Below are 22,916 nucleotides of genomic sequence, written 5' to 3'. Positions count from 1 at the left end.
TGGAACCCAGGGCCACGTAGGCACTTGCCTGTCTCTGGGCATGTTCACACCACTGCGCTCTTTGTAAAAATAGGTGACAGTTAGTTGAGTATACTGCATTACAAAAGGAAGAGAGACTTAGATTGAGTTCAGAAGAGAGCTGCTAGCGCTGGGGCTGGACAGGAAAATGTACCCCGTGAAAGGGGCTGAAGGAACTGGTACTGCTTGCCTTCATTCTTGTCGGTTCCCTAACTCTTTGCTATAACTGCGTGAATGTTTGTGCTGTTGGGCACTTGGTTTGAAGGAAAATTTGTGTCTCGCTGTTCTCAAAGTAGTTGTAAGTTAGAAGAGAAAGCGACAATAGTTAAAATATAATTCTGACTGACCCCTCCCTCCTCTTCCACCTCTCTTCACGTAAACACACACACACTGCTTACAAAAATATTTTTTTGAATTTTTATATTTTAGGTTGATAAGAATGGACCTAGTTTTCAAACTACTTTTGAAAAAACTGAACAAACCATTAAGGTAAGAAGTTTTATTAAGACGGTATATCCTATCTGACAATCTCTGGAAACCTACTCTGGAAATCTCCAAGGTCCGTTGGAGAGCATTATTTGATCTGAGATGTAATCAAAAACCAACAGAAATAATAAGTTATAAAGCCCCACAGGTTTTACCATGGCCTCTACCTGTGATCCAGCTTAGAAAATAATACTCACTGTATCAAATTCTATGCTTTAAAGAGCCTCCGTGTTATTCCCAAATAAGGAGATGCCATGACAGAGCATTTGGCTACAAAGAACTAACAGTATCCTAAACAAACCAAGTTGATACCATCTCCAATACAGGAGTGAGAGACTATGTAAAGTATAAGTATAGATGCTAAGTGCTTCTGCAGCCGTTATTATGTGAGTAAAAAGTATAGAGGAGGAGGAGTCAGAAAGTGTTATGAGTTATATTAAAGAGTAAATGAAGCCTGGCGGTGGTGGCACATGCCTTTAATCCCAGAACTCGGGAGATAGAGGCAGGCGGGTCTCTGTGAATTTGAGGCCAGCCTGGTCTACAAGAGCTAGTTCCAGGACAGCCAGGACTGTTTCATAGAGAAACCCTGTCTCAAAAAAACATATATATAATGTATGTGTGTGTATATGTATGTATGTATGTATGCATGTGTATGTATGTGCATATGTATATGTGTGTGTGTGTGTGTGTGTGTGTGTGTGTGTATGTGTATGCCGCCCCACCAACCCATAAGTGGGATGTCCCAGTGGGTAAAGTCACTTCCTGCCAAGCCTGACCACTTGAGTTCAATCTCCTGATGGAGGAAGGTCATTGGCTAATAAAGGAACTGCCTTGGCCCATTTTACTGGTTAGAGGATAGGTGGGAGGAGTAGACAGAACCGAATGCTGGGAGGAAGAGGAAGTGAGGTCAGACTCCACAGCTCTCCTCTCGGGAGCAGACGCCTCAGAGAGAGACGCCATGCCCCGCTCCCGGGATGAAGCTCCGACCCAGGATGGACTAGGCTCGAACCTCCCCGGTAAGCGCACCTTGGGGTGCTACACACAGATGATTAGAAATGGGCTAAATTAATATGTGAGAATTAGCCTAGAAGAGAATGGGCCAAGCAGTGTTTAAATGAATACAGTTTGTGTGTTGTTATTTCGGAGCATAAGCTAGCCGAGCAGGCGGCTGGGATGTTGGGGACGCAGCCCCGCCGCCCTATTTACTATAATCTCCAGGGTCACATGGTAGAAGGAGAGAAGCAACCCATTCCCACAAGTTACCCTCTGGTCTCCACAAGCACACAGTGGTCCACATGCCCCTTCATCACCACATGAAATAAATAAATGATAGAGAAATGAGAGAGATGTGCTGTAGCTCACATTTTGGGGAGATATCATCTGCTATAATATTGTGAACCTTCTTTTTTATTACTTAGTTTTTATAAGCATTTTTTTTTCAGTTTACTTCCATAAAACCACAGAGCTGTAGAAACAATTTGTGTTGCTATGTTAGCTCTCAGGAGGCATTTCTTAAGTGTAATGCTTTCCCCCGTTAGTCAGACGTGCTGTGCTGGTTTTAAGTGCTAAGACCGTTACTATGTTGTAGAAGATCCCTTCCTACTTGAGACCATGTTCATGTTCACAGTGAGTCACTGATGCTCTCCTGTGTCCTTGAGTGCGTAGGTGTCATTTGTCTTGTCTACATCCCTGCGTCAGGGAGTCATGGACTCTTGTCTCTCTCTTCGTTCCTATGGTGGAGACAGTCTTTGCTGAGACCACAGGTGGCAATTAGGAAAGAGCTAATTTTCTTTGCAAAACCCTTTCAGGTGACTTTTTCATCTTTGAATCTGTTGCTACAAACACAAGCTCTTCTGTCTGCTCTTAGCTACTTGACAGCCATCATCCCATCAGATGGTGAGAACACTGGTGTTGTCAAGGAGGCGCAGGCTGTGACTGAGACACAAAAGAACTCCGCCCTGCAGAAAGGTATGTGGGCTATCAGTGTTCGCTATGACAGACACCGGAGAAAAGCAAATAGAAGGGGCAAAGATACTTGTTTTGCTTACTGTTTAGAGATGTCAATCCACAGACACTTGGCACTGTTGCTTCTGAGCCTGTGTGTTGCCAGGCAGAACATGATGGTGAAGCATATGGTAGAGATTGTGGTGGATAGGAGGCAGACAGACAGACAGACGGACAGACAGATGGTCTGAAGATACGCTATGCTCCGCATAGGCACACCAGTGCACTGCCTTTGGAGTATGAGCTCATTAATGGATTAATCCATTGGTGGAAGTCAGAGCCATCATTTCCATTCTCTTTCAAAACAAATGCAACAAACAAATCCCCACAGTCAGCATGTCGCTTTAGGTTCAAACCATCCTGTGAAAAAGATTTCATGTTTCCTGTTTGCATCATTCTTAAAATTTTAGTGCTAAGTGAGGAGGAATGTTAAGATCAGCCATTGGAATCCTGTTACCTCTGCTTCTGTGCTTTTCCTCAGTTGAATCGTATGTGGGTACCTGGTGCATAAAGTAGGTGCAGTGGATAGGCGGGGACACATACTTGCAGTTTAGCACTTGGGGGGCTGAGGCAGGAAGACTGTGGTTTCCAACCAGTTTGAGTGGGCTGCATAGAAAGCCCTTGTTCTCAAAAAAATAAAACACACACGCACACACGAGAGAGAGAGAGAGAGAGAGAGAGAGAGAGAGAGAGAGCAAATACAAGCAATATATAGGCAGAGTTTCTCTGTGTCTCAGCAGCAGCTCCCAAACAACCATTCAGAGGCTTATTATTAATTATAAATGCTTGGCCAATAGCTTAGTCTTGTCTCCAGCCAGCTCTTACAACTTAGATTGACCCATTTCTATTCATCCATGTGCTGCCCTGAGGCTTGATTACCTCATCTATGAACTTGCCGTGTTGCTTCTTCCATTTCTGGCTAAGACTCTTCAGATTCCACTCTTCTTCCCAGCATTCCCTTGGCCCTGAAAATCCTGCCTAGCTATTGGCCAATCAGCTCTTTATTAATAATAAAAGCAACACCTGTTTACAGTGTACAAAGATTGTTCCACAGCAACAATACTATTGTTTTTATGAAACTTTGTTTTTGCAGCTGGATGGTTACTAGAAAACTTGTCTGTGTCCCGAGCCTTTCTTCCCATCCTAGTAGCTCTGGAAGGGCCCCCAGATAATTAGTCTTTGAGGAAAGAGACCCAGAGACATGAAGACAGGGACTCACTGATTGCATCTTTAAAAAAATATTTTTTCAATGTGTTGGGTGTTGTGTCTGCATGTATGTTTGTGTACCACATCTGTGCAGTGCTGGTAGAGTCCAGAAGAGGCCATTGGATCTTCTGGAACTGGAGTGAAGGATGGTTGTGAGCCACCAGGTGCTTGCTGGGATCTCAGGTTCTCTGAATAATTTCTTCAGCACTCCAATGATTACATCTTATTGGCTGAGAATCTAGAATTTGGATCCAAAAGAACTTAGGTCATATTCTGGCTGTATTACTTAAACTGTGTGATTTTAGGCACATTACTTTTTGGTTTTGAATATTATGTCCTATTTACTTGAGACTTTTTATTTTTATATGTGTGTGTTTTATATGCTATGTACTTTAAATTTATAAATGTTTTATATTCATATATATTATGTAAAATATATGAAGAAACTTCTGTAGAATTTAGCTTACTGAAACCTGTTGTTTTATTTTTAGCCATGGTGTCCTCTAGAGATAGTGACATTATTAACTTTAGGCTGTTTGCCAAATTGAATGCTTTCTGTGTCACTATCTGCGACGAGAAGAGCAATATTGCTGATATCAAGATACAAGGTAAAGTGTCACAGTATTTAACAATTTGTTTAACAATAAGTATTTTCTCTTCTTCCCTCTGTTCCCCTTCTCTTTATTGCAGTGTTAGAGAATATACAGATAAAGGGCTCTGAACTGCTTGAGTTAGGGTGTGTCTGAACTGGCTGTTTTCTTCCTAGGATTAATGAAGGCCAAGTTCTGGCTAGTGTAGTTTTTTCTTCTGTCCTTTCCAAATTGGTAATACACCTACTTATCTAAAGTTTGTTCACAAAACTGTTGTAGCCTCTGTCAGGCTTGTGATAAGTGCTAAGACCACAACCTGGGGAGCAGAGGGTTGATTTCAGCTTTTAGTTCCACATTGCAGTCTATCATGGAAGGAAGACAGGACAGGGGCTGGGAGGCAGGGACTGAAGCAGAAGCCATTGAAGAATGCTGCTTACTTGCTTGCCCCTAATGGCTTGCTCAACCTGCCTTTTTTTAAAAATTTATTTATTTATTAAAGATTTCTGTCTCTTCCCCGCCACCGCCTCCCATTTCCCTCCCCCTCCCTCATCAGCCCAAAGAGCAATCAGGGTTCCCTGCCCTGTGGGAAGTCCAAGGAACCCCCACCTCCATCCAGGTCTAGTAAGTTGAGCATCCAAACTGCCTAGGCTCCTACAAAGCCAGTACGTGCAGTAGGATCAGAAACCCGTTGCCATTGTTCTTGAGTTCTCAGTAGTACTGAGAAATCAACCTGCTTTTTTTAAAACTCAGGACCGCTAGCCCAGGGGTGGCACCATACACCATGGGCAGGGCTCACCACATCAATCATTAATTGAGGCAATGCATTGTAGACTTGCCTATAGACCAGTCGTATTGACACATTTTTCTCAGTTAAGAGTCCTCTACCCAAGTGACTCTAGCTTGTGCCAAGGTAATATAAAACTAGCCAGCACAGTCTCCATGTAAGTGGCTTAGTATCTGTAAGGCATCAAATTTACTTTATGTTTACTTATGCTGAATTGATTTCTTTGCACTAGATTTTTTGCTCTCTGGGGGATTCAGCATTTATGTAAATTTATTTTATTTTATTGATTTTGGTTATTAACAGTCTTCATTGTACACCAAAGAATTTAGAAGTCTTTTCAGTGTAGTAGAAAAATGATATACTTAGTGTGTTTTTCTGTTTCTTTTATTTTTTGAGAATTTCATACTGTAGACAATGAAAGATGATCATAGCTACTGCCATTTCCCCACTGTAGCTCCTCTCAGCTCCCCCCACAGTGTCCCCCTCCCAACTTCATACCCCTTATTTTACTTAATAACCTACTAAATCCCATTAATGCTGCCTATATATGCATAGATGAAGAGGGACCACATATGGGAGCATGGGTAACTTCCCAGTGGCCACATCCTCAGAGAAGAATGATTCTTCAAACTACTACCAAATACTTTTTCTTAGTATGAGATAGAGCTCATATAATTATATTTTAACCAATATATAAGTTTGGTGTTTAAAACACTAAGAATATTTTACATGAAATTTACTAATTGCAAGTTCATACATTTTGTATATCCTAAATCATATAATATAATGAAAATGAATTGTTGTATCTATAGAAATTATAATTATTAATTTTTCCCCCAGGCCTTGATTCTTCTCTTTCTCTTCAGTCAAAGAAGCAGTCACTTTTTGCCAGGCTGGAAAACATTATTGTCACAGATGTCGACCCCAAAACTGTTCATAAGAAAGTATGTAACACTGAGCAGATAGTTACTGTTATTGCATAGAGATTTTATTTTAAACTATCTTACCTTAAAAATTAAATGTATTTCTATAAAGATTGTAATTACAGTCTTTTCTGTCTGGGACTTTATTTTGTAATTGCTTTTCTGGCCAGAGTTCATTCACTTTCTGGTTTTTCAGGCTGTATCCATAGTTGGAAATGAAGTTTTTCGTTTTAACCTGGATTTGTATCCCGATGCTACTGAAGGGGATTCCTACACTGACATGTCCACCGTGGATGGTGTGGTGGCTTTGCACGTCGGCTGTATTCAGATAGTATACCTTCATAAATTCCTTCTCTCACTGCTGGTAAAGTCACCGTTTCATGCTCACATTGCATGTTAGAAGCTGTAGGTGTTATGATTATATATGTTGTAAACTTTGGGTTTTGGCATATTTTGATTCTGCCTGGTGTTTATGTATACATGTAACAGCCGAAAACCCTCTTTAACACTTGAAATTTAAGTCATTGAATGAGTTTTGTCTGTAATTGAAGTTAGTGTTCTGGAACACACAGAAGCCAATTGTCTTGAGTGCCCAAGTGCCAAGATGAGTTCACTCTCCACCCCTACTCAGTGACAGATCACTAGTCAGAACTGGACAGCTCCTGACTGAGGATGGATTTCTCCAATCCCTTCCTTTCTCCAGAACAACAGAGCTGAACTCCTAGGGCTCTGAGGGAGGAACTTGCAGGTAGGCTAGCAGAAGGTAGGCCCATTTATAGATGTCTGCATTTCTGAATTCCTTTTACATTTTGTTCACAGAGCTTCCTGAACAATTTCCAAGTGGCCAAAGAGGCACTGAGTGCTGCCACCGCGCAGGCTGCAGAAAAAGCTGCCACGAGTGTGAAAGACCTTGCCCAGAGAAGTTTCCGTGTTTCCGTCAATCTTGATTTGAAAGCGCCAGTCATTGTCATTCCACAGTCCTCCGTCTCCACCAATGCGGTCGTGGTCGATCTTGGGTTAATTAGAGTTCACAATCAGTTCAGCCTGGTGTCAGGTGAAGACGCCGCAAGTCCTCCAGTGATCGACAAGATGGAGGTGCAGCTTACGAAACTGAAACTCTCTAGGTATGCATGTTTGGTAGCTGTGCTCTGGAGTGCATGCAGATTTCTCCTGGTATTTTGATATACCGTGCTTCTTTCACAGAGAATTGTTTTCTGATGAGCTGGTGCACATATGTATACACCCTTCATGTAGAGCCACCGGTTGGTTTACATTTTCTATATCTATATATTATTGTTCAAACAGTGATTGCTAACTGTTGAGACTAGACGTCTTAGCCAAGTGTAGTGGAACATGCCTTTAATTCAAGCACTTGTGAGGCAGAGCAGGTAGACCTCTGCGAGTTCAAGGCCAGCCTGGTCTATATGTCGAGTTCCAGGACAGGCTACACAGTGAGACACTATCTCAAAAAAAAAAAAAAAAAAAAAAAAAAAAAAGAATGAGAGAGAATAGTATAACAGAATACACATCTTGATCCTTTGTCTCTAAAGTCTTTGCCTGTGTCTCTCAAAACCAAGGACATTTATTCTTATATTACCCATGGTATACATAGTAGTTTTTAAAAATTAATATTGGCATGCCGTGTAATGTGCAGTGACGTCCACTGTAGTAATTCCCCCTCCCTATTCCCACCCAGAATCACACACATGGCATTCATTTGTGCCTTCTCCTGTCGAGGTGATTTCTAGACTAGCAAGCCCTAACTTCTAACAGCTATTTTTTTCCCTTTCTGTATGAGCTGGTGGTTTTGAAGAGCACTGTCTGTCTTTCCTTGGGAATGGTTGCCCATGGCTTCAGTGAGCTTACACATATTGGTAGAAATACCATGTAAGTCATACTGTGTCCTCCGTGGCATGCTGTGTGGCATGAGAAGACACAAGACGATTTAAAAACAATTTTCATATCATCAAAGATAATTTAATTGTAAAAAAGTATAAAAAGACAATTATAGGATAAGTCAAGATGATAACCTCCATGGAAGCATCTGGAATGCCTGAGTGACAGCTGAGCCTTGATTTTCTTATTTCACTTTGCTGCTGGTCCGTCACTGCTGTTTTGTACAGTCTCATGATCAACAAACACATGGCTGTTCTCTGCCAGCACAAACTCTGAGGAAGGCACTGTCAGTGACTGTATCGTTTTGAGAGCATCACGCTGTGATTGTAATCAAACCTAGAGTCCTTCCACATGTGCTAGTGCAGTCAAGACACAGTAAGTGTGTCATGGATGAGTGTGCCGCAAGTGTAAGATGCTGTCTTTTTAAATGGGGAATTAGTCTTCTTCTTCTTTTTTTTTTTTTTTTCGAGACAGGGTTTCTCTGTGGTTTTTGGAGCCTGTCCTGGAACTAGCTCTTGTAGACCAGGCTGGTCTCGAACTCACAGAGATCTGCCTGCCTCTACCTCCCAAGTGCTGGGATTAAAGGCGTGCGCCACCACCGCCTGGCGGGAATTATTCTTATAAGTGGAAAGAGTAGATTTCTAAAATTGTAGAAAGTATAGTTAATGAGTAAATCACTGATGGGGACATTTACCATCTTGTGAAACATTATGTACTGTACATAATGTATGATACGTAAAATTATCTATATGTTATGGGTATGATGGGTGGTCTGGTAGGTCATCTACACCAGTTTCTTCACAAACCCGGAAGTAAATGCAGTTGACTTTGTGAAAGGTACGTGGTTGCTAAGCAATAGTTCCTTTCTGCTCCATTGTCTTAGCAGAACACTTAGGTAGATGTGGCCTGTTGTTGACTGAAGGATTGTAATGTGACATAAACTATATTATCCCTAGACTAATATATTTGGTTATTTCTTATGTATCTGTAGCATTGTGAATAAAAACCCAAACCAAACCTTTAACTCAGTTCTTTTCTCTACAGTTTTAGGGGGGATAAAAAGTTTTCTTAGCTGGAGTGGTGGAGCACGCCTTTAATCCCAGCATGTTTTGAGGCAGGGGAGGCAGAGGCAGGCAGATCTCTGAGTTCAAGGCCAGCCCGGTCTATAGAACAAGTTTCACGACAGCCAGGACTGCACAGAGAAATGCTGTATTGGAAAAAAAAAATTTTTTTTCTTAGTGGCTCAGTGCTTATCACATATTTTAACCTGTCTCTGCTAGTGGAGTGTAAGGGTAATTTCTAACTCTGCTTTGAAACCTCTCAAGCTGCAGTGTTACAAACTAGTATGTGGAGCAGCAGATAGTGCTTGGCATGCATACTAGTTTATAATCCTTGTCTGTGGTTCTTTGCCCTCTAAAGACCTGTGACGGTGCACTCTCTCTCCCTTTCACTAGGACAGCAATCCAGCCAGGCGACTCCCATCCTGATATTCAGCTGTTGCACCCAATTAACGTGGAGTTTTTTGTCAATCGGAATCTCGCTGCAAATTGGTACCACAAGGTGCCTGTTCTAGAAATTAAAGGGTGTCTTGATTCAATGAATGTAAGTACATGAATGAAAATAACTTTTTTGTTGGAGTTTCAACCTGGGAGCCTTCTCAGATGTACCTAAGAGAAATGCAGATTTTTACTGAATGCTGAAAGAAACATTTTGGTGAAACTCGGTCTAGCAAGGTTATTAATCTTTTCAGTAGAATTTAATCTTAAGTATGGTTTACTTTTAAATGTGCTACACATCCATTACAAAAATCTGGGCACAAATTATTTATTGTTACATTCTCACTCATAATATGCATTATGTATACACTTGTTTTTAAGGAAATCAAAGCATGCCAAAGGTAACTATAGTACTCTTTAAGGAGTGAAATGCATGAGTTCCCAGAACTTGTTATTTTAAAAATGAATTAGATTTCTTTAGGTACAATTAGCTTTAAGGAAAAACTAGTCAATAGAGTTAATATTGATCTGCAAGTTTTGTTATTTATATGTTTCAAAATTTTATTTAAAATTGCATAAGTTAAAGTGAAGCACGTAGCAAAGTCCATTTGTCATTCTCAGTTACTGTCAGGATTATTCTCTTATTGCTGAGAAAGTGTTTTCTGTATTATAGTTGTTTCATTTAAAAATGAATATTTTGTTCATCAACTATTTCACAGGTTAGTCTAAATCAAGAGGATCTTAATCTTCTGTTTAGAATATTGGCAGAAAATCTTGGTGAGGCCTCTGAAGACTCGGATAAAGGGAAACCTAGAATGCAAGAGATAGGTAAGAAATTGATGGCAGGTGACAGGTGCGTACATGCCTCTTTACAATCCAGGAGCCACTGAATGTTCCTTTCAAATCTAAAAGGTTTTTTTAAAAAAATACTTAAACTGTAGTAGAGACCGAACCAGGGTCTTGTACATGCTATGGCACATACTATATTATTGAGTGATAGCTACAGCTGGAAACACAATAGGCATGTAGTTAAAAATGCATATTTACAAACTGTGATTTGTTTCACCAAGAAAGATAACAAGATGCTGTGGAATGAAAGTGCCACTGGAGCTTACTGTCTCTTTCTAGCTAAGCAGACAGTTGCCAGTTAACATGTTTTCCAGACTGCTTGAGCTGGGAGAAGGCCATTAGGAAGGGTGGCCATTAGCAGTGGTGGATTTCTGTAGAAAGCATTAATTTGTTTATTAAAAAATTTTAGAACTTTAGGCTTTGGCATCATATTCGACCTGATATTTAAGTAAGACTTAGTAGTAAAGTATATGAATTTAAATTGTTAGTAAATTATCACCCTCCAAAGGTGGTAAATATAGTATATTAAAAATAACAGAAAGTTTAAATTATTAATTATGGCTGTTAAAAGTTGTGTTTTAAAGCTGTTGTATGTATATATGCATATATGTATGAATGATATGTACACAATTAATGAATAGATTATGCTCATAAGATGTATCTTTTATCTTTTTGAGCAATCATTGCCATGTTTGTCTGCCCGTGTGCTTTGCTGGTGTTTTCCTAAATTAACAGTCGTAGTTCTGTGTATTTCATCTTGTGTGTGTGTGTGTGTGTGTGTGTGTGTGTGTGTGCTCTGTCTTGACCTCTGTCTTTTGTGTGTGTGTGTGTGTGTGTGTGTGCTCTGTCTTGACCTCTGTCTTTTGTGTGTGTGTGTGTGTGTGTGTGTGTGTGTGCTCTGTCTTGACCTCTGTCTTTTGTGTGTGTGTGGTTTTTCAAGACAGGATTTCCCTGTGTAACAGCCCTGACTGTCCTAGAACTCCATCAGTAAACCAAGCTGGCCTCAAACTCAGAGGTCCACTTGCCTCTGCCTCCTCAGTGCTGGGGTTAAAGGTGTGCACCACCACACCTGGCTCCCTCTGTCACTTTTTTTTTTCTTTAGAATGGCTTTGTTGTATTAGATTCTGATGAAGTATCATAACTTTTTAGATATTTCACATTGAGTTTTTTACTGTTAGCCATGTTGCATTGAAATGTCCTTATGTATTTATTCATGTGTTTCTGTAGGACCACATTAGTGAAAGGAAATGCAATCTGTTTTGTATTAATGTCATTTAAATTTAACTAACATTGTAGGTTTTAATAAATTAATTTAACTTAAATTTTAAACTTGTTTGAGATTTTCATACACGAATATGATGTGTTTTGTTCAATCTAAAGTTTGATAGTGTTACAGGAGCATGTACTTAGCTCTCCTGTCATTTTATTTTCCTGTAACTTTCCAATGGTTTTATCAAATTTGTTGACACTTTTGCCCATTGACAGGGTGAAAACTATTTCACTGTATGTTTTTACTTTTTTATTGTACACAAACCTAAGCACACACCTCCAGCTGTAATGGCCCTGAGCGAGATGTTGCACATTCCCTGCACATTCCCCAGCACTTCTCTCCCTGTTAGGACAGGCCCTGCCTTCCTCACACTCCACTCAGAGGTCACTGCTGTTCTGACTTATGACCCTGTGGATGGATTGATTAATTTTACTTTTTCATGAATTTTGTATAAATGGAGTTGTGAAAAGTTTGCTCTTTAATGTTTGACTTCTTTTTTATGATCCGCGAGATTCATTCAGCTGGTTTCTATAGTGGTGTTTGCTATAGGGAATTCCTGTCTGTGCCTTATGAGGCTGGAGTTGTAGGTGAGCCATCACACTACTTGGGGTTCCTTATTTGGTTCCTGGAGATCCAAACTCCTGTCCTCTTGCTTTAATGGCAAGTACTTTAGCTGCTGAGCCCCTTACTGTGGACATCTTCTTTTGTGACTACCCAAGCCTGTTAACAATTCCTTTTATTTGAAGCAATTCTGGAATAAGATGATAGATGAAACTTTGCTCTCTGCATTGCCTTCTTAAAGATATTAATGAGTAGTATGGTTTTTCCCTGTGAGTTTCTAATATATATATATATATATACACACACACACACACACACACACACACACACACACACACACACCCAGGGCTGTGGGGTGTTGGATTAGTGGTCAAGATAATGTCAATGGCAATAATGTAGTGACAGTTATGTTTTGATGGTGATGTCTGTCAAGTCAGACTGATGAACATGGACTCTAGCATTTGCATAAAACACTAGGCAAGGTGCCAAATTTGTCTAAAAAATTAATGTGCTCATCTGTGGGATGGGACAATGAAGTTCCCCGGAAGGATGGCCAGCAGGACAGGTCACTGAGCTTGCTGCTCACTGTCTGGAACCATATGTGTCAGTGTGCACATATAAGAAATGATAGCTTTATTATTTTTGTGCTATAGGTTAGAAAACAGATGTAGTGCACTTCATGGTGTGTGTTTCAGAACAGCATCATAGCCATGGAACTTTTCTTTTCCTTACTAGACTGGAATACCTGGCCCCTTTTCTTTTCACCTTAGCCCTACTACAGTCTGTTCTGTTTGCAGACGCTGTCATGTGCCATCTCTGTATGGCTTCCCATCGTTTCTCACCTTTAAAAACATGGACTGTCTTTTCTGAGAGGAACTGCTTTGTGTGGGTCATTCATCTATGTGAATATTTTCTTCAGCTCGCTGATGTCTCTCTGTGCATTTTATGGACAGCCTGTTAACATTTGCCTGCTCCCTGTGAATAAGTACGGCCTGATTCTTGTGTCTGACTTGCAGTGTGTGTGTCCTTTTACTAACATGAGCTTTCTCAGGCTGAGAACGGTTATGGATTTGTGGGTCTTCAGAGTGCTCATACATGTTTACAGTGCATGTCAGTGAACGAATGTATGAACAGAAGCACGTATTTCTGCTTACCCTCTGTAGGGGAAACGAAGGCATGCCGAGAAGTCTCTGCGCCCCAGGATGTGCCCACTGCACAGGGTGCATCATCAGCCAGAGTGGGAGAGACCAGGTCCCTAGACATCATTAATGTACTACTGAACTTTGAAATTAAAGAGGTATGTAATATTCATCACTTTTTACCAAGTGAAATGAACAGGTTATGGGTATTTCTGTCATTTCTATTAAGCTAAATTTGTAGATAATTGATAAGTATGAAAAGAATCTTAGACTGTTAATGTGAAAGTGTGCCTTAAAATTTGAGGAATTTACTAAGGACCAGTTACATTTTAGGGATCCGGTATTTTCCTTTTTAGAGAAAATGGAAACATTTTCTGTAGCTTGCTTTTTAGTCACGATAGGATGTTGGAATGTTGCTTGCTTTGTGTTTTCGTGTAAGAAAGACAAGCGAGGGAAATAGAGAATCGTTTGCAAATAAATGCTAGAAACTCAGTAGAATAAAGCACAGATTGTGCTCACTTAAAAATGCTGTATTACTTCAGTACGGATTTTCTTCTTTATCTGTTCAATAGCTGTCCCGTGTCTGTGCCAGGGCTAAGAATATGTTAGAAAATATATAGATTCTAAATACAGTATGTCCATTAAAAATATGCTCAGGGTAGGCTACTTTCAGAGACTGTGGTGGAGATGGTAGTGACTGGGCATCTGAGCTAGCTGAGAGGGTTAGGGAAGGTTTCTGGGAGGAAGTGACATTTGAGTGGAGTTTGTAAAGACAAAAGTAATAGTTTGAGGAAATGGGTTAAAGAGAGGGCCTGGGACATAGATAGAAAGGGGGGCATGGATAGAAAGGGGTGGGCATAGAATACACAAGCTCTTTCTCTAGCGTTTGTTATATACACTATGTTCCATTACTGTGAACCTAGTTGGCCTGGAGGGAAGGGATTTATTTGTGCTTGCTAGGTTCTTAGCTTTGCACTGTTGCTATATACAGTGAGACTGCCACCTAGTGGGTAGAGGCAGAAGTGCTGCGAATGACCTATTTTGTGCAGGATAGCACCCCATTAAGTAGCCCAAGATTAAGAAGCCTTGCTGAGGATTTGTATAAAAATAGCTGCAAAAAAAAAAAAATAGCTGCTGCTATCAGCAGAATTTCAGACAGAAGCTGTTGACCAGTTAGGGCTTCTAGGACTAGATCCCTACCTGCCTGTCTTCATGCCATTTTCTCATCCCCGTGCCCTCCCTTCACCTTTGAAAATCTCTAGAAAATAGTGGTGGTGCCTCAAAGTCTGAACAAATGTATGTAAGAAAAATAACAATAGGTGATTTTCAGGACCAGAATACCCTTTCCTTGTGTGAATTCTTCGTATCACTAGATACAGTTTTTTTTTTTTTTTTTTTTGATTTTTCGAGACAGGGTTTCTCCTTAGCTTTTTTGGTTCCTGTCCTGGAACTAGCTCTTGTAGACCAGGCTGGCCTCGAACTCACAGAGATCCGCCTGCCTCTGCCTCCCGAGTGCTGGGATTAAAGGCGTGCGCCACCACCGCCCGGTATCGTCACTCTGCATTAGTAAAGAGGTTTGTGGTAATTCACCCTCATTCTTTTAGGTTATGGTTACTTTGATGAAAAAAGCAGAAAAGAAAGGAACACCCTTACATGAACTGAAGATCCTGCACCTTGGGGTGCAGGCTAAAGTAAAGGCCCACGACATGACTGCTGAAGCTTACCTGAGAAGAATTAGTGTACGGTGCTTTGATTTTCCTGGTGAGTGCGGAGGCCTGTCTGTGGGAAGGCAGTGCAGATCTCATAACCAGCGTAAATACAGGCTGCATTCTGTTCTTCTACTTACTGCGTGTATTCCTTACATACCCAGTTGGGGATGGTGTAATAAATCTCACCTAAATGAGTGTAGTGACATTAAGAAGTCACATCCCAGGTACAGAGCCCAAAGACCCCTTTTGAAAGTTAATTTAGGAGGAAGCTTCACTTTACATTTATTTACTTGCAAATTATATGACTGTTAAGTTCTGTTTTAATTACATTAGTATGTGCTTATAAAAAGTAAATGTTAAAACATAAATATATAGAATGAGACACTTAGTCTCACTTCCTCCCAGGCGACTATGAAGTTGCTGTTTAGTGGATATCTTGGATTTTTTAAATTCACTGTTGGAATTTGCTGCTATCTGAATTTTTTAGTTCCCATTTGCTTGAACTTTCTGAGGACTCTGTGGAGCACCTTTGAGAAGATAAGAGTGTGTTTGAGAATAATCCCTTCTTGAGTTTTATAGCTGTCATTTCTCATGCTAGGATTTGTTCATATGATGGTAATACCTGCAGCACTAGTGTGTGACAGCTGGTATTGACCAGTGCTGTTTTGTTGTTAATTTTGCAATCTTGCATTTTTCCTTTCCAGTTTTTGAAAGCTAGACTTACTGAGATATGGTTTATAGACAGCATAATACATTTGTCTGTTGTCTGTACAGTTCTCATGTAAGCATTTCTCTGTAGCTGCCTGGTTCCATTTTAAAAGATGTTTGAAATATTGAAGGGACGATACAGATCAGATTTTCTATTTCCTTCCAGATTCTAAAGGTGAGCCTCTGTACATTGTCAACTCCTCTCATGTGTCTGATGGAACCCTCCTGAAAATGCTCTTCATTAAGGTACCTGTTCTAGTTCATTTCTGTCACTGGGATAAACACCCTGATGAGAGGCAGTTTAGTGGAGAAAAGATTGGTTTTACCTTTAATCCAGGCTACAGTCTATCATTGTGGGTAAATAAGGACAGGAACTTGAAACACACAGTGACATCACGCATCTACAGTCAAGAGCAGAGAGAAATGAACACATATATGCTGCCTGTTTTTTGTGCTCACTCATTTCTCCACTATTATGCTCCTTGCCTAAGGAATGGTGCTGCCCACAATGGGCTGGGTCTTCCCCTATCAGTTCACTGAAGGCAATCCTATATACACATGCCAGCAGGGCAGCTTCATGTCCATAGCCCTCATTGGGACTTGCTTTCCAGATGATTGTAGGCTTTATGACACTACAATTAAAGCTAAGTGTCATAGTACCTCATTCTTTTCTGGAGTTAATACTGAAGTATGAAAAGTTATTTATATTCCCTTCATACTTAATATTTGGATTCTACCCCTTAGTTTTTTTTTTAAGTCCAGTTGGTTGATGATGAATTATAGCAAGCATCTCTAGGGCTGTTGAAGAAATGGGAGTGAACAATCAAAGCTGTGCCCTATCCTGAAGAGAAATGTGTTATGAATTAGATAGAAGCCTTTTTCACTTTTAGATGGGCCCACCTATTTAGATGCACTAACATCTCCTCCAGAGTAGATAAGGGATGTGAGATTTTGCATCTATAGTATGTAAAGTATGTTTATGTGCTCAGTTTTGGGGGCATATTCTTATTTGCCTGTAAGAATCATGTTTGTCGTCTCTTACTAGCATGTTTAAGATGTAAAATATATTTGTTTTCGATGTGTGAAATTCTAGTGTTTTTAACTCAGTGGTTTAATTATCAACTGCGTATAGGCAGACAGCGATGGACCAGAATTTAAAACTGTTCATGATAACACCAAACAGAAGCTGAAGGTGAGTCTTTTGTAATTCATCTTAAGACTGGGTTATTGATGATTAAATGTATCTTGTGGCCAATTTCAGTTCTAAGATGCAAGATCTAAAATTAGAATGAGGTAGTAGTAATAGATCTAAAATTAGTGCATATAGAATTGGAATAAAAGTCTTGCCAAAACTTCTTTCTGAAAAGATTCTTTTAAAACATAAATTAATTATTATTTGTGGAATATACAAATAATTTTTATTTTGAGGGAATTTTGTTCACTTTAACCTACTGTAGTTATTTGGCCTGATATTGATGGCAGAATTGAACATTTGAATTCTGTATTGGCTTTATGCTAGAAGAAGATTAAGGAAAAGACAGAACATGGCCTCGTATAGATACACACAGTCCATTTGAGCATGTATAGTTAGTATAGGAATACTACTATATCTTTAGTTAAGACTCAATCAAGCACTGAGCAATGGTGGTGCACGCCTTTAATCCCAGCATTCGGGAGACAGAGGCAGATGGATCTCTGTGAGTTCGAGGCCAGCCTGGTCTACAAGAGCTAGTTCCAGGACAGGAACCAAAGCTACAGAGAAACCCTGTCTTGATAACAAGCAAACAAACAAAAAGACTCAATCAAGGTTGACTGAGGTTAGAATTAATGTCTGCACTGGGAGTGGGCAGGGCATTGGTTTGTTGTCTGGTAAAGACTGACATAATAATAATAATAAAGAGGATTAAAATGAAATTAGTAATTCATTCTTAATTATTTAGAAAGGGTCTCAGTTGAGTTATTCTTGTGTTAGTTACATGCATTGAAACTCAGCCCAACGTGTTACTGTGACCCCAATGAGATGACTGTCCCCCTAGTGGCATGACTGTCCACCAGGGTGTGACACACGTACACAATGGTGTGACTGTCACTGAAACCTTCTCCTCTGATGTTCATTGTTTTAGGTTTCGTTTTCATCTTTGGACTTGGTGCTTCATTTGGAAGCCTTGCTTTCCCTCATGGATTTTTTGTCATCTGCTGTTCCATCCTCTGACTCTTCTTCCTCTGGGAAGGAATCTGGACCGAAGTCACTTGTGGGAGAATCCAAAAGTCTTGCCATCAAAGCTGGTATCAGTCTTTCCAATATGTTCTCATAGAATAACCTCTATGTGAAGCTAGGATAAATGTTAACACCTCGGTGTTTCGATGTCTGACAGATGAGGGTGACTTATGAAGAAAGCGATTCTTCTAGTCTTATGGGATTACATGTCAGTTTATTGAAGAATTTGAAATAAATGTTAATAGTGATCATGTACTTCCAGCGGGTTTAAATCTCTGGTTCTTGTATAAAATAGAATTTGTAGGTTCTTTATGTTGACACCTTTTCATAGTCTTCTGTCCAGTAAAAGTGAGAAGGTAAGAAGTTAAAAAATGACGACAGTCATACTTAGCCACAGAGGCCCACTTCAGTCAGTGCTGCCATGCACAACAGTTGTGAGTGCCTCTTGGGCACTGAGGAGGATCTCACAGAAGGGACAGAGTCACCTGATCTCTAATCTCATCCCTGTTTCCGTCACACATGGAACTTGGTCTGTGTTCACCAGGTGCATGACTTATATTCCGAAATATTGGGTATAAAATGCCAAGTGAGTAAAGAGCATGTGCCTGATTTGTAATTAAAATGTTTACTTATTTTTAAAACTGGTAATTTCTGGTTATTCCTGGCTTGAATTATATCTATTTTACTGACATCTTAAGTATAAAATTTCAGTACTATTTGATTTGATACAAGTATTTGACTTTGAAAACCATAGGACAATGTTGTCGTTAGAAGCAAAATTTCCCCTTCCTTGCTGTTTTGGTGGTGTCTTGCTGTGTAACCCAGACTGGCCTCAAACTTTTGATATTCCTGCTTCAGCCTCCTAAGTGGGAGAAGGTTCTAAATGTAGCCACCACACTCAACTTCTTTATCACAATGTGCCTAACACATTAATATCTTTAAGAGAGTGTATTCTTAGAAATATCTCTTTATAACATACATATACCATTTATAGCACATCTGAGTTAATGGAAGGTCCAGTGCACAGACAACCTTAACCCAACTGCACTGTTCTCTGGTTTTGCTGAACAACTTGACTTGATGGTTTGTTTATCCTGCACCAAATACTGAGAAAGAAAGCAGCCTATAATGCTAGGGTTAACAAGTGAGAGCCCCATGCTTTCTGTTTATAGGAAAGTTCTGTTTCCTGCATGTAAGACAGAGTTGTGAGAAAGTGTCAGGACCTGTACACACACACACACACACACACACACACACACACACACACACACACCCATTCAGTTGTGGTTCTTTTTTACTTTTATTTGTTTGGTTGTTTTGAGATAACATCTTGCTATATGTAGCCCAGGCTGGGTTTGAACTCACCGTATAGCTCAGGTTAGCCTCAAACTCAGTCCTCCTTAGCGTTTTGAATGTAGGATTTGCCACCACACTTAACCTGACTATATCCTCACATACACATTTTTTGATTTTTTTAAAACTTCAGGGTATTTTGTGCTTTTATTAGTGACTCTTTCATAGAATTACTTATGGACCCATCACATATAATCTAAAGTATCTGGGTTGGTTCTTCAGTTAAAGAATATGTAAAGGACACAGCAAATGATATGAATTCCATTGACTGTTCGTTACTATTTCAATTTTCATTATTATTCTTTGATCTAGTATGTGATGTGACTTGTTAAAATTTTTTTTATTAATCAAATTCTAGAATCTAATTTAGAGGGTTTCCTTTCTTTACCTAGAAGAAAAAAACCTACAGGAACATATCTGCCTAGTGAGTAGCACCATCTAGGTGTTGTGGTTGCCTTATCCTTAGCTGGAAGCCAACATGCTGGGTTTTATATAAGGGGCAAAATTCATATTTATATTGTCCTGATAGAAGTTTATGATTCCCTTTGCACATTATGTGATTTTTTTTTATTAGTGAACTTAACACTGTTTTTACCATCTTTGTACATCACTGACCACTGATTTCTACTGCTTTTCAGGGCCCAGCACTTCTGAAGGTGATGTGTTTGATTTGAAGGTCACAGCAGAATTAAATGCTTTTAACATCTTTGTTTGTGATCAGAAGAGTAGCATAGCAGATATTAAAATACATGGTAAGTAATTATCCTTCCATAGTATTTTGGAAAGTTGAGTGGATTTATTTATATTGAAGATGTATGCAAGCTTTGAACAAATGTACTTCGAAATGATAACGATAGACTTGCTATGAATCATTGCTGACTTGAGATAGTCCTTATACATTTTAAAAATTTTAGAATACATCTAAGGCTTAAAGTTTTATTGTGATTGCATTTTCAGAATAAGATAACTTTAAGCAGGTAAATATTATAGTAACTCTCAGTGTAAAAATAAAAGTCATTATCCTTGTTTCCCTTGAATTTTGAGCATACATAACATAACAAAATAAATTTGCAAAAGACATTTTTTTTTTCCTGTAACGGTTTGTCTGTGTAACAGCTCTGACTTTCCTGGAACTCACTCTGTAGACCAGGCTATCCTCAAACATACAAAAATCTGCCTGTCTCTGCCTCCTGAGTGCTGGGATTAAAGGTGTAGTTCACCACCACTGGGTTTTGACGTCTTAAACTTTTCCTGTTATGAGTCGAGACATCAGCCTCAGGTTATGTGGTAGATTCTAGGAAGCCTGCAATGGCTCAAACCTTGAAGCTTAACATTGGCCAATGTTGAATTACTTTAACTTTCTCTACCCTACTTCCCCTTTAAGTGGAGACATGGTTGTTGTGAGGGTAACATTTGTACATTTATATTGTGTGGACAAGTGTGAACCACACTGTGAGCAGTTTTAGAAGGTTGAAAAATGAGCAAACACTGCCAGGCCTTGGGTGTCGGCAGTCTCCCATGAGGAAGAGTGGTTTCAAATCCTTATGCCTTTGATATCATGAGCATGGCAAACTTTTAAAATTTAGAAAATTATGCTATAGATATAAATTGTTGTAGAAACAGTTCTTAGCCATAAGATGACATTTACTCAGTTTTAATTATATGTATTTGTGAAATGCATTGGAAAATACTGTCTCCCCAAGTAGTGGCTCTGACCTCACCAATGCATAGGATATTATTTTCAGAGAAATGACATGAATTTATTTAAAACAGTGGCTTTTAAAAATTTTTTTTTTTACTTTTATGTATGAGGTGTGTTCTGACTTAAAAGTGGTCCCACCTTTTCTTTCTAGCCATCTCATACATGGGAGGTGATTGTGTTAGCATGTCTGATAGTAATTTTTATTTACCCTGTATCTCGGGAGCATGTTAGTGCATTTAAGCTCGCTTACAAAGAGGAAACATCTCTAAGTGGTGTGTCTCCTGTAGGAATGGATGCCTCTATTTCTATGAAGCCAAAGCAGACGGATGTGTTTGCCAGACTTGAGAATATCATAGTTATGAATGTTGATTCACTGTCCATTCACAAAAAGGTAACTGCAGAGCTGATCTCTGTGTTGGAGTGTGGTGTTTGGGGACCAGGTGCCACTGTTTATGTCTTCGCTGTATGTTTTTCGTCTGACATGTGTTGGGCATATTAGGGCTGGAGATAAAAATGGAAGGTTGATTTCAGGTTGTAAAGCCTGCTATGTAATGATTTGAACAGTTATTTCTAGAAAGTACTTGGTGGGTAGGTATTTTATTAACGAAGTGATGCTTAAAGAAAAGGAAAACGATGACGGATGTCAAAGGGTGAATTTCCGTGTTGTTTTTCACTTGTCAGTTATAAGCGGCCTCTGGGGATGGGAGCTGCGGAAGAGAAGAGGGAGGGAGAGAGAGAATAGGCAAGCCCACACTTTAAAGGGGAGCACAGGGAATGTGCACAGGGGGTGTTCTCAAGCTGTCTGCAGCTGAGGATTATTTTGTCAGGACCCCCAGGGCAGGCCAGTACAGATGCCTGAATACTAACAGTCAGGCCCCTGTGAATCAGGATGAGTGCTGAGGATCCAGTTTCTGTAGCTCTGCTGTAATAACTGATTGTCTTGTAATGTCAGGCCGTCTCTATTTTGGGAGATGAAGTCTTCAGGTTCCAGATGACGCTGTATCCAGATGCCACAGAAGGCGAGGCCTATGGTGATATGTCTAAAGTGGATGGCAAACTTAGTCTCAAAGTGGGCTGCATTCAGATTGTCTATGTCCATAAATTCTTCATGTCTCTTTTGGTAAGTTTATTTTCATTTGTATTTATTTCTCACTGAGGTCTAAATTTTGTGGCCATGTGCCTCAGTCTAGACAGTTAAAATCTGCACTAACAGGGTGTGTTTGTTAGTCTTCCAGCACTGACACAAAATACCTGAGATAAACAGCTTAAAAGAAAAAAGACTTGTTTGGATTCCGAGATTAATAGGCCTTTGTCCATGATTGCTTGGCTCTCTTGTTATGATGAGGGAGACCATGCTGATGGAATGCATGTGCTGGGACAGGGCTGCTGACATCATGGCTGCTGGGGAACAGAGAGGACAGATGGGGCCCAGGTCTCAGTGTCCCTGTAAAGGGCATGCCCCAGTGACTGCACTTCCTTCCATCAGCCCCTACTCTAAAAGTCCTGGCGCATCAGTAGTGTCACAGCCTTGTAGCCCAGCCTTCAGCATAGGATCTTTGGTGAGCATTTAAGATTGGGAGCATAATAAATGGTTGTATAATAAATACCTAAATTCTGAACAGAATGTTCTAAATAAGCAAATATTTTACTTATTTATTTTTCTAAATAACAACGTATATTTTTTAAGATTTATTTATGTATTATGTATACAACTTTCTGCCTCCATGTATGCCTGAGTACCAGAAAAGGGCACTAGATCGCATTACAGATGGTTGTGAGGAACCATGTAGTTGCTGGGAATTGAACTCAGGACCTCTGGAAGAGCAGTCAGGGCTCTTAACCTCTGAGCCATCTTTTCAGCTCCCTTTTAAACTGTCATTTTCATAGTTAACATTTTAAAATACTTTTGGTATTTTATCTTTATTTATGTTTGTATTTACATATATGTATTTGCTTTTCTGTACTTGTGAGTTTTGTTGTTGTTTTTGTTTTGTTTTGTTTTGT

The 22,916-nt window shown here is 39.7% G+C and overlaps 1 protein-coding gene across 3 annotated transcripts in view; it reads left to right on the top strand.

Annotated features, from left to right (window-relative positions):
* The window catches only part of Vps13c (vacuolar protein sorting 13 homolog C), a 154,390-nt gene that overhangs the window by 66,730 nt on the left and 64,744 nt on the right, over positions 1 to 22,916 (top strand). For all 3 annotated transcript variants that reach the window (XM_041679334.1, XM_041679335.1, XM_041679336.1), the window contains 16 exons: positions 448 to 507; positions 2,313 to 2,472; positions 4,206 to 4,322; positions 5,929 to 6,032; positions 6,208 to 6,375; positions 6,831 to 7,135; positions 9,362 to 9,509; positions 10,123 to 10,231; positions 13,247 to 13,380; positions 14,827 to 14,983; positions 15,806 to 15,885; positions 16,772 to 16,831; positions 17,763 to 17,925; positions 19,849 to 19,962; positions 21,200 to 21,303; positions 21,865 to 22,032. In XM_041679334.1, the coding sequence (XP_041535268.1) occupies positions 448 to 507; positions 2,313 to 2,472; positions 4,206 to 4,322; positions 5,929 to 6,032; positions 6,208 to 6,375; positions 6,831 to 7,135; positions 9,362 to 9,509; positions 10,123 to 10,231; positions 13,247 to 13,380; positions 14,827 to 14,983; positions 15,806 to 15,885; positions 16,772 to 16,831; positions 17,763 to 17,925; positions 19,849 to 19,962; positions 21,200 to 21,303; positions 21,865 to 22,032 (2,151 nt within the window). The remainder of the gene's footprint in view (positions 1 to 447; positions 508 to 2,312; positions 2,473 to 4,205; positions 4,323 to 5,928; positions 6,033 to 6,207; positions 6,376 to 6,830; positions 7,136 to 9,361; positions 9,510 to 10,122; positions 10,232 to 13,246; positions 13,381 to 14,826; positions 14,984 to 15,805; positions 15,886 to 16,771; positions 16,832 to 17,762; positions 17,926 to 19,848; positions 19,963 to 21,199; positions 21,304 to 21,864; positions 22,033 to 22,916) is intronic.

This window comes from Microtus oregoni, unplaced genomic scaffold (assembly GCF_018167655.1).
Source record: "Microtus oregoni isolate MIOR12 unplaced genomic scaffold, Mior012 000032F_ref0000030, whole genome shotgun sequence".
Classification (NCBI taxonomy): Eukaryota; Metazoa; Chordata; class Mammalia; order Rodentia; family Cricetidae; genus Microtus; species Microtus oregoni.
This window is presented reverse-complemented; position numbering and strand designations above follow the sequence as displayed.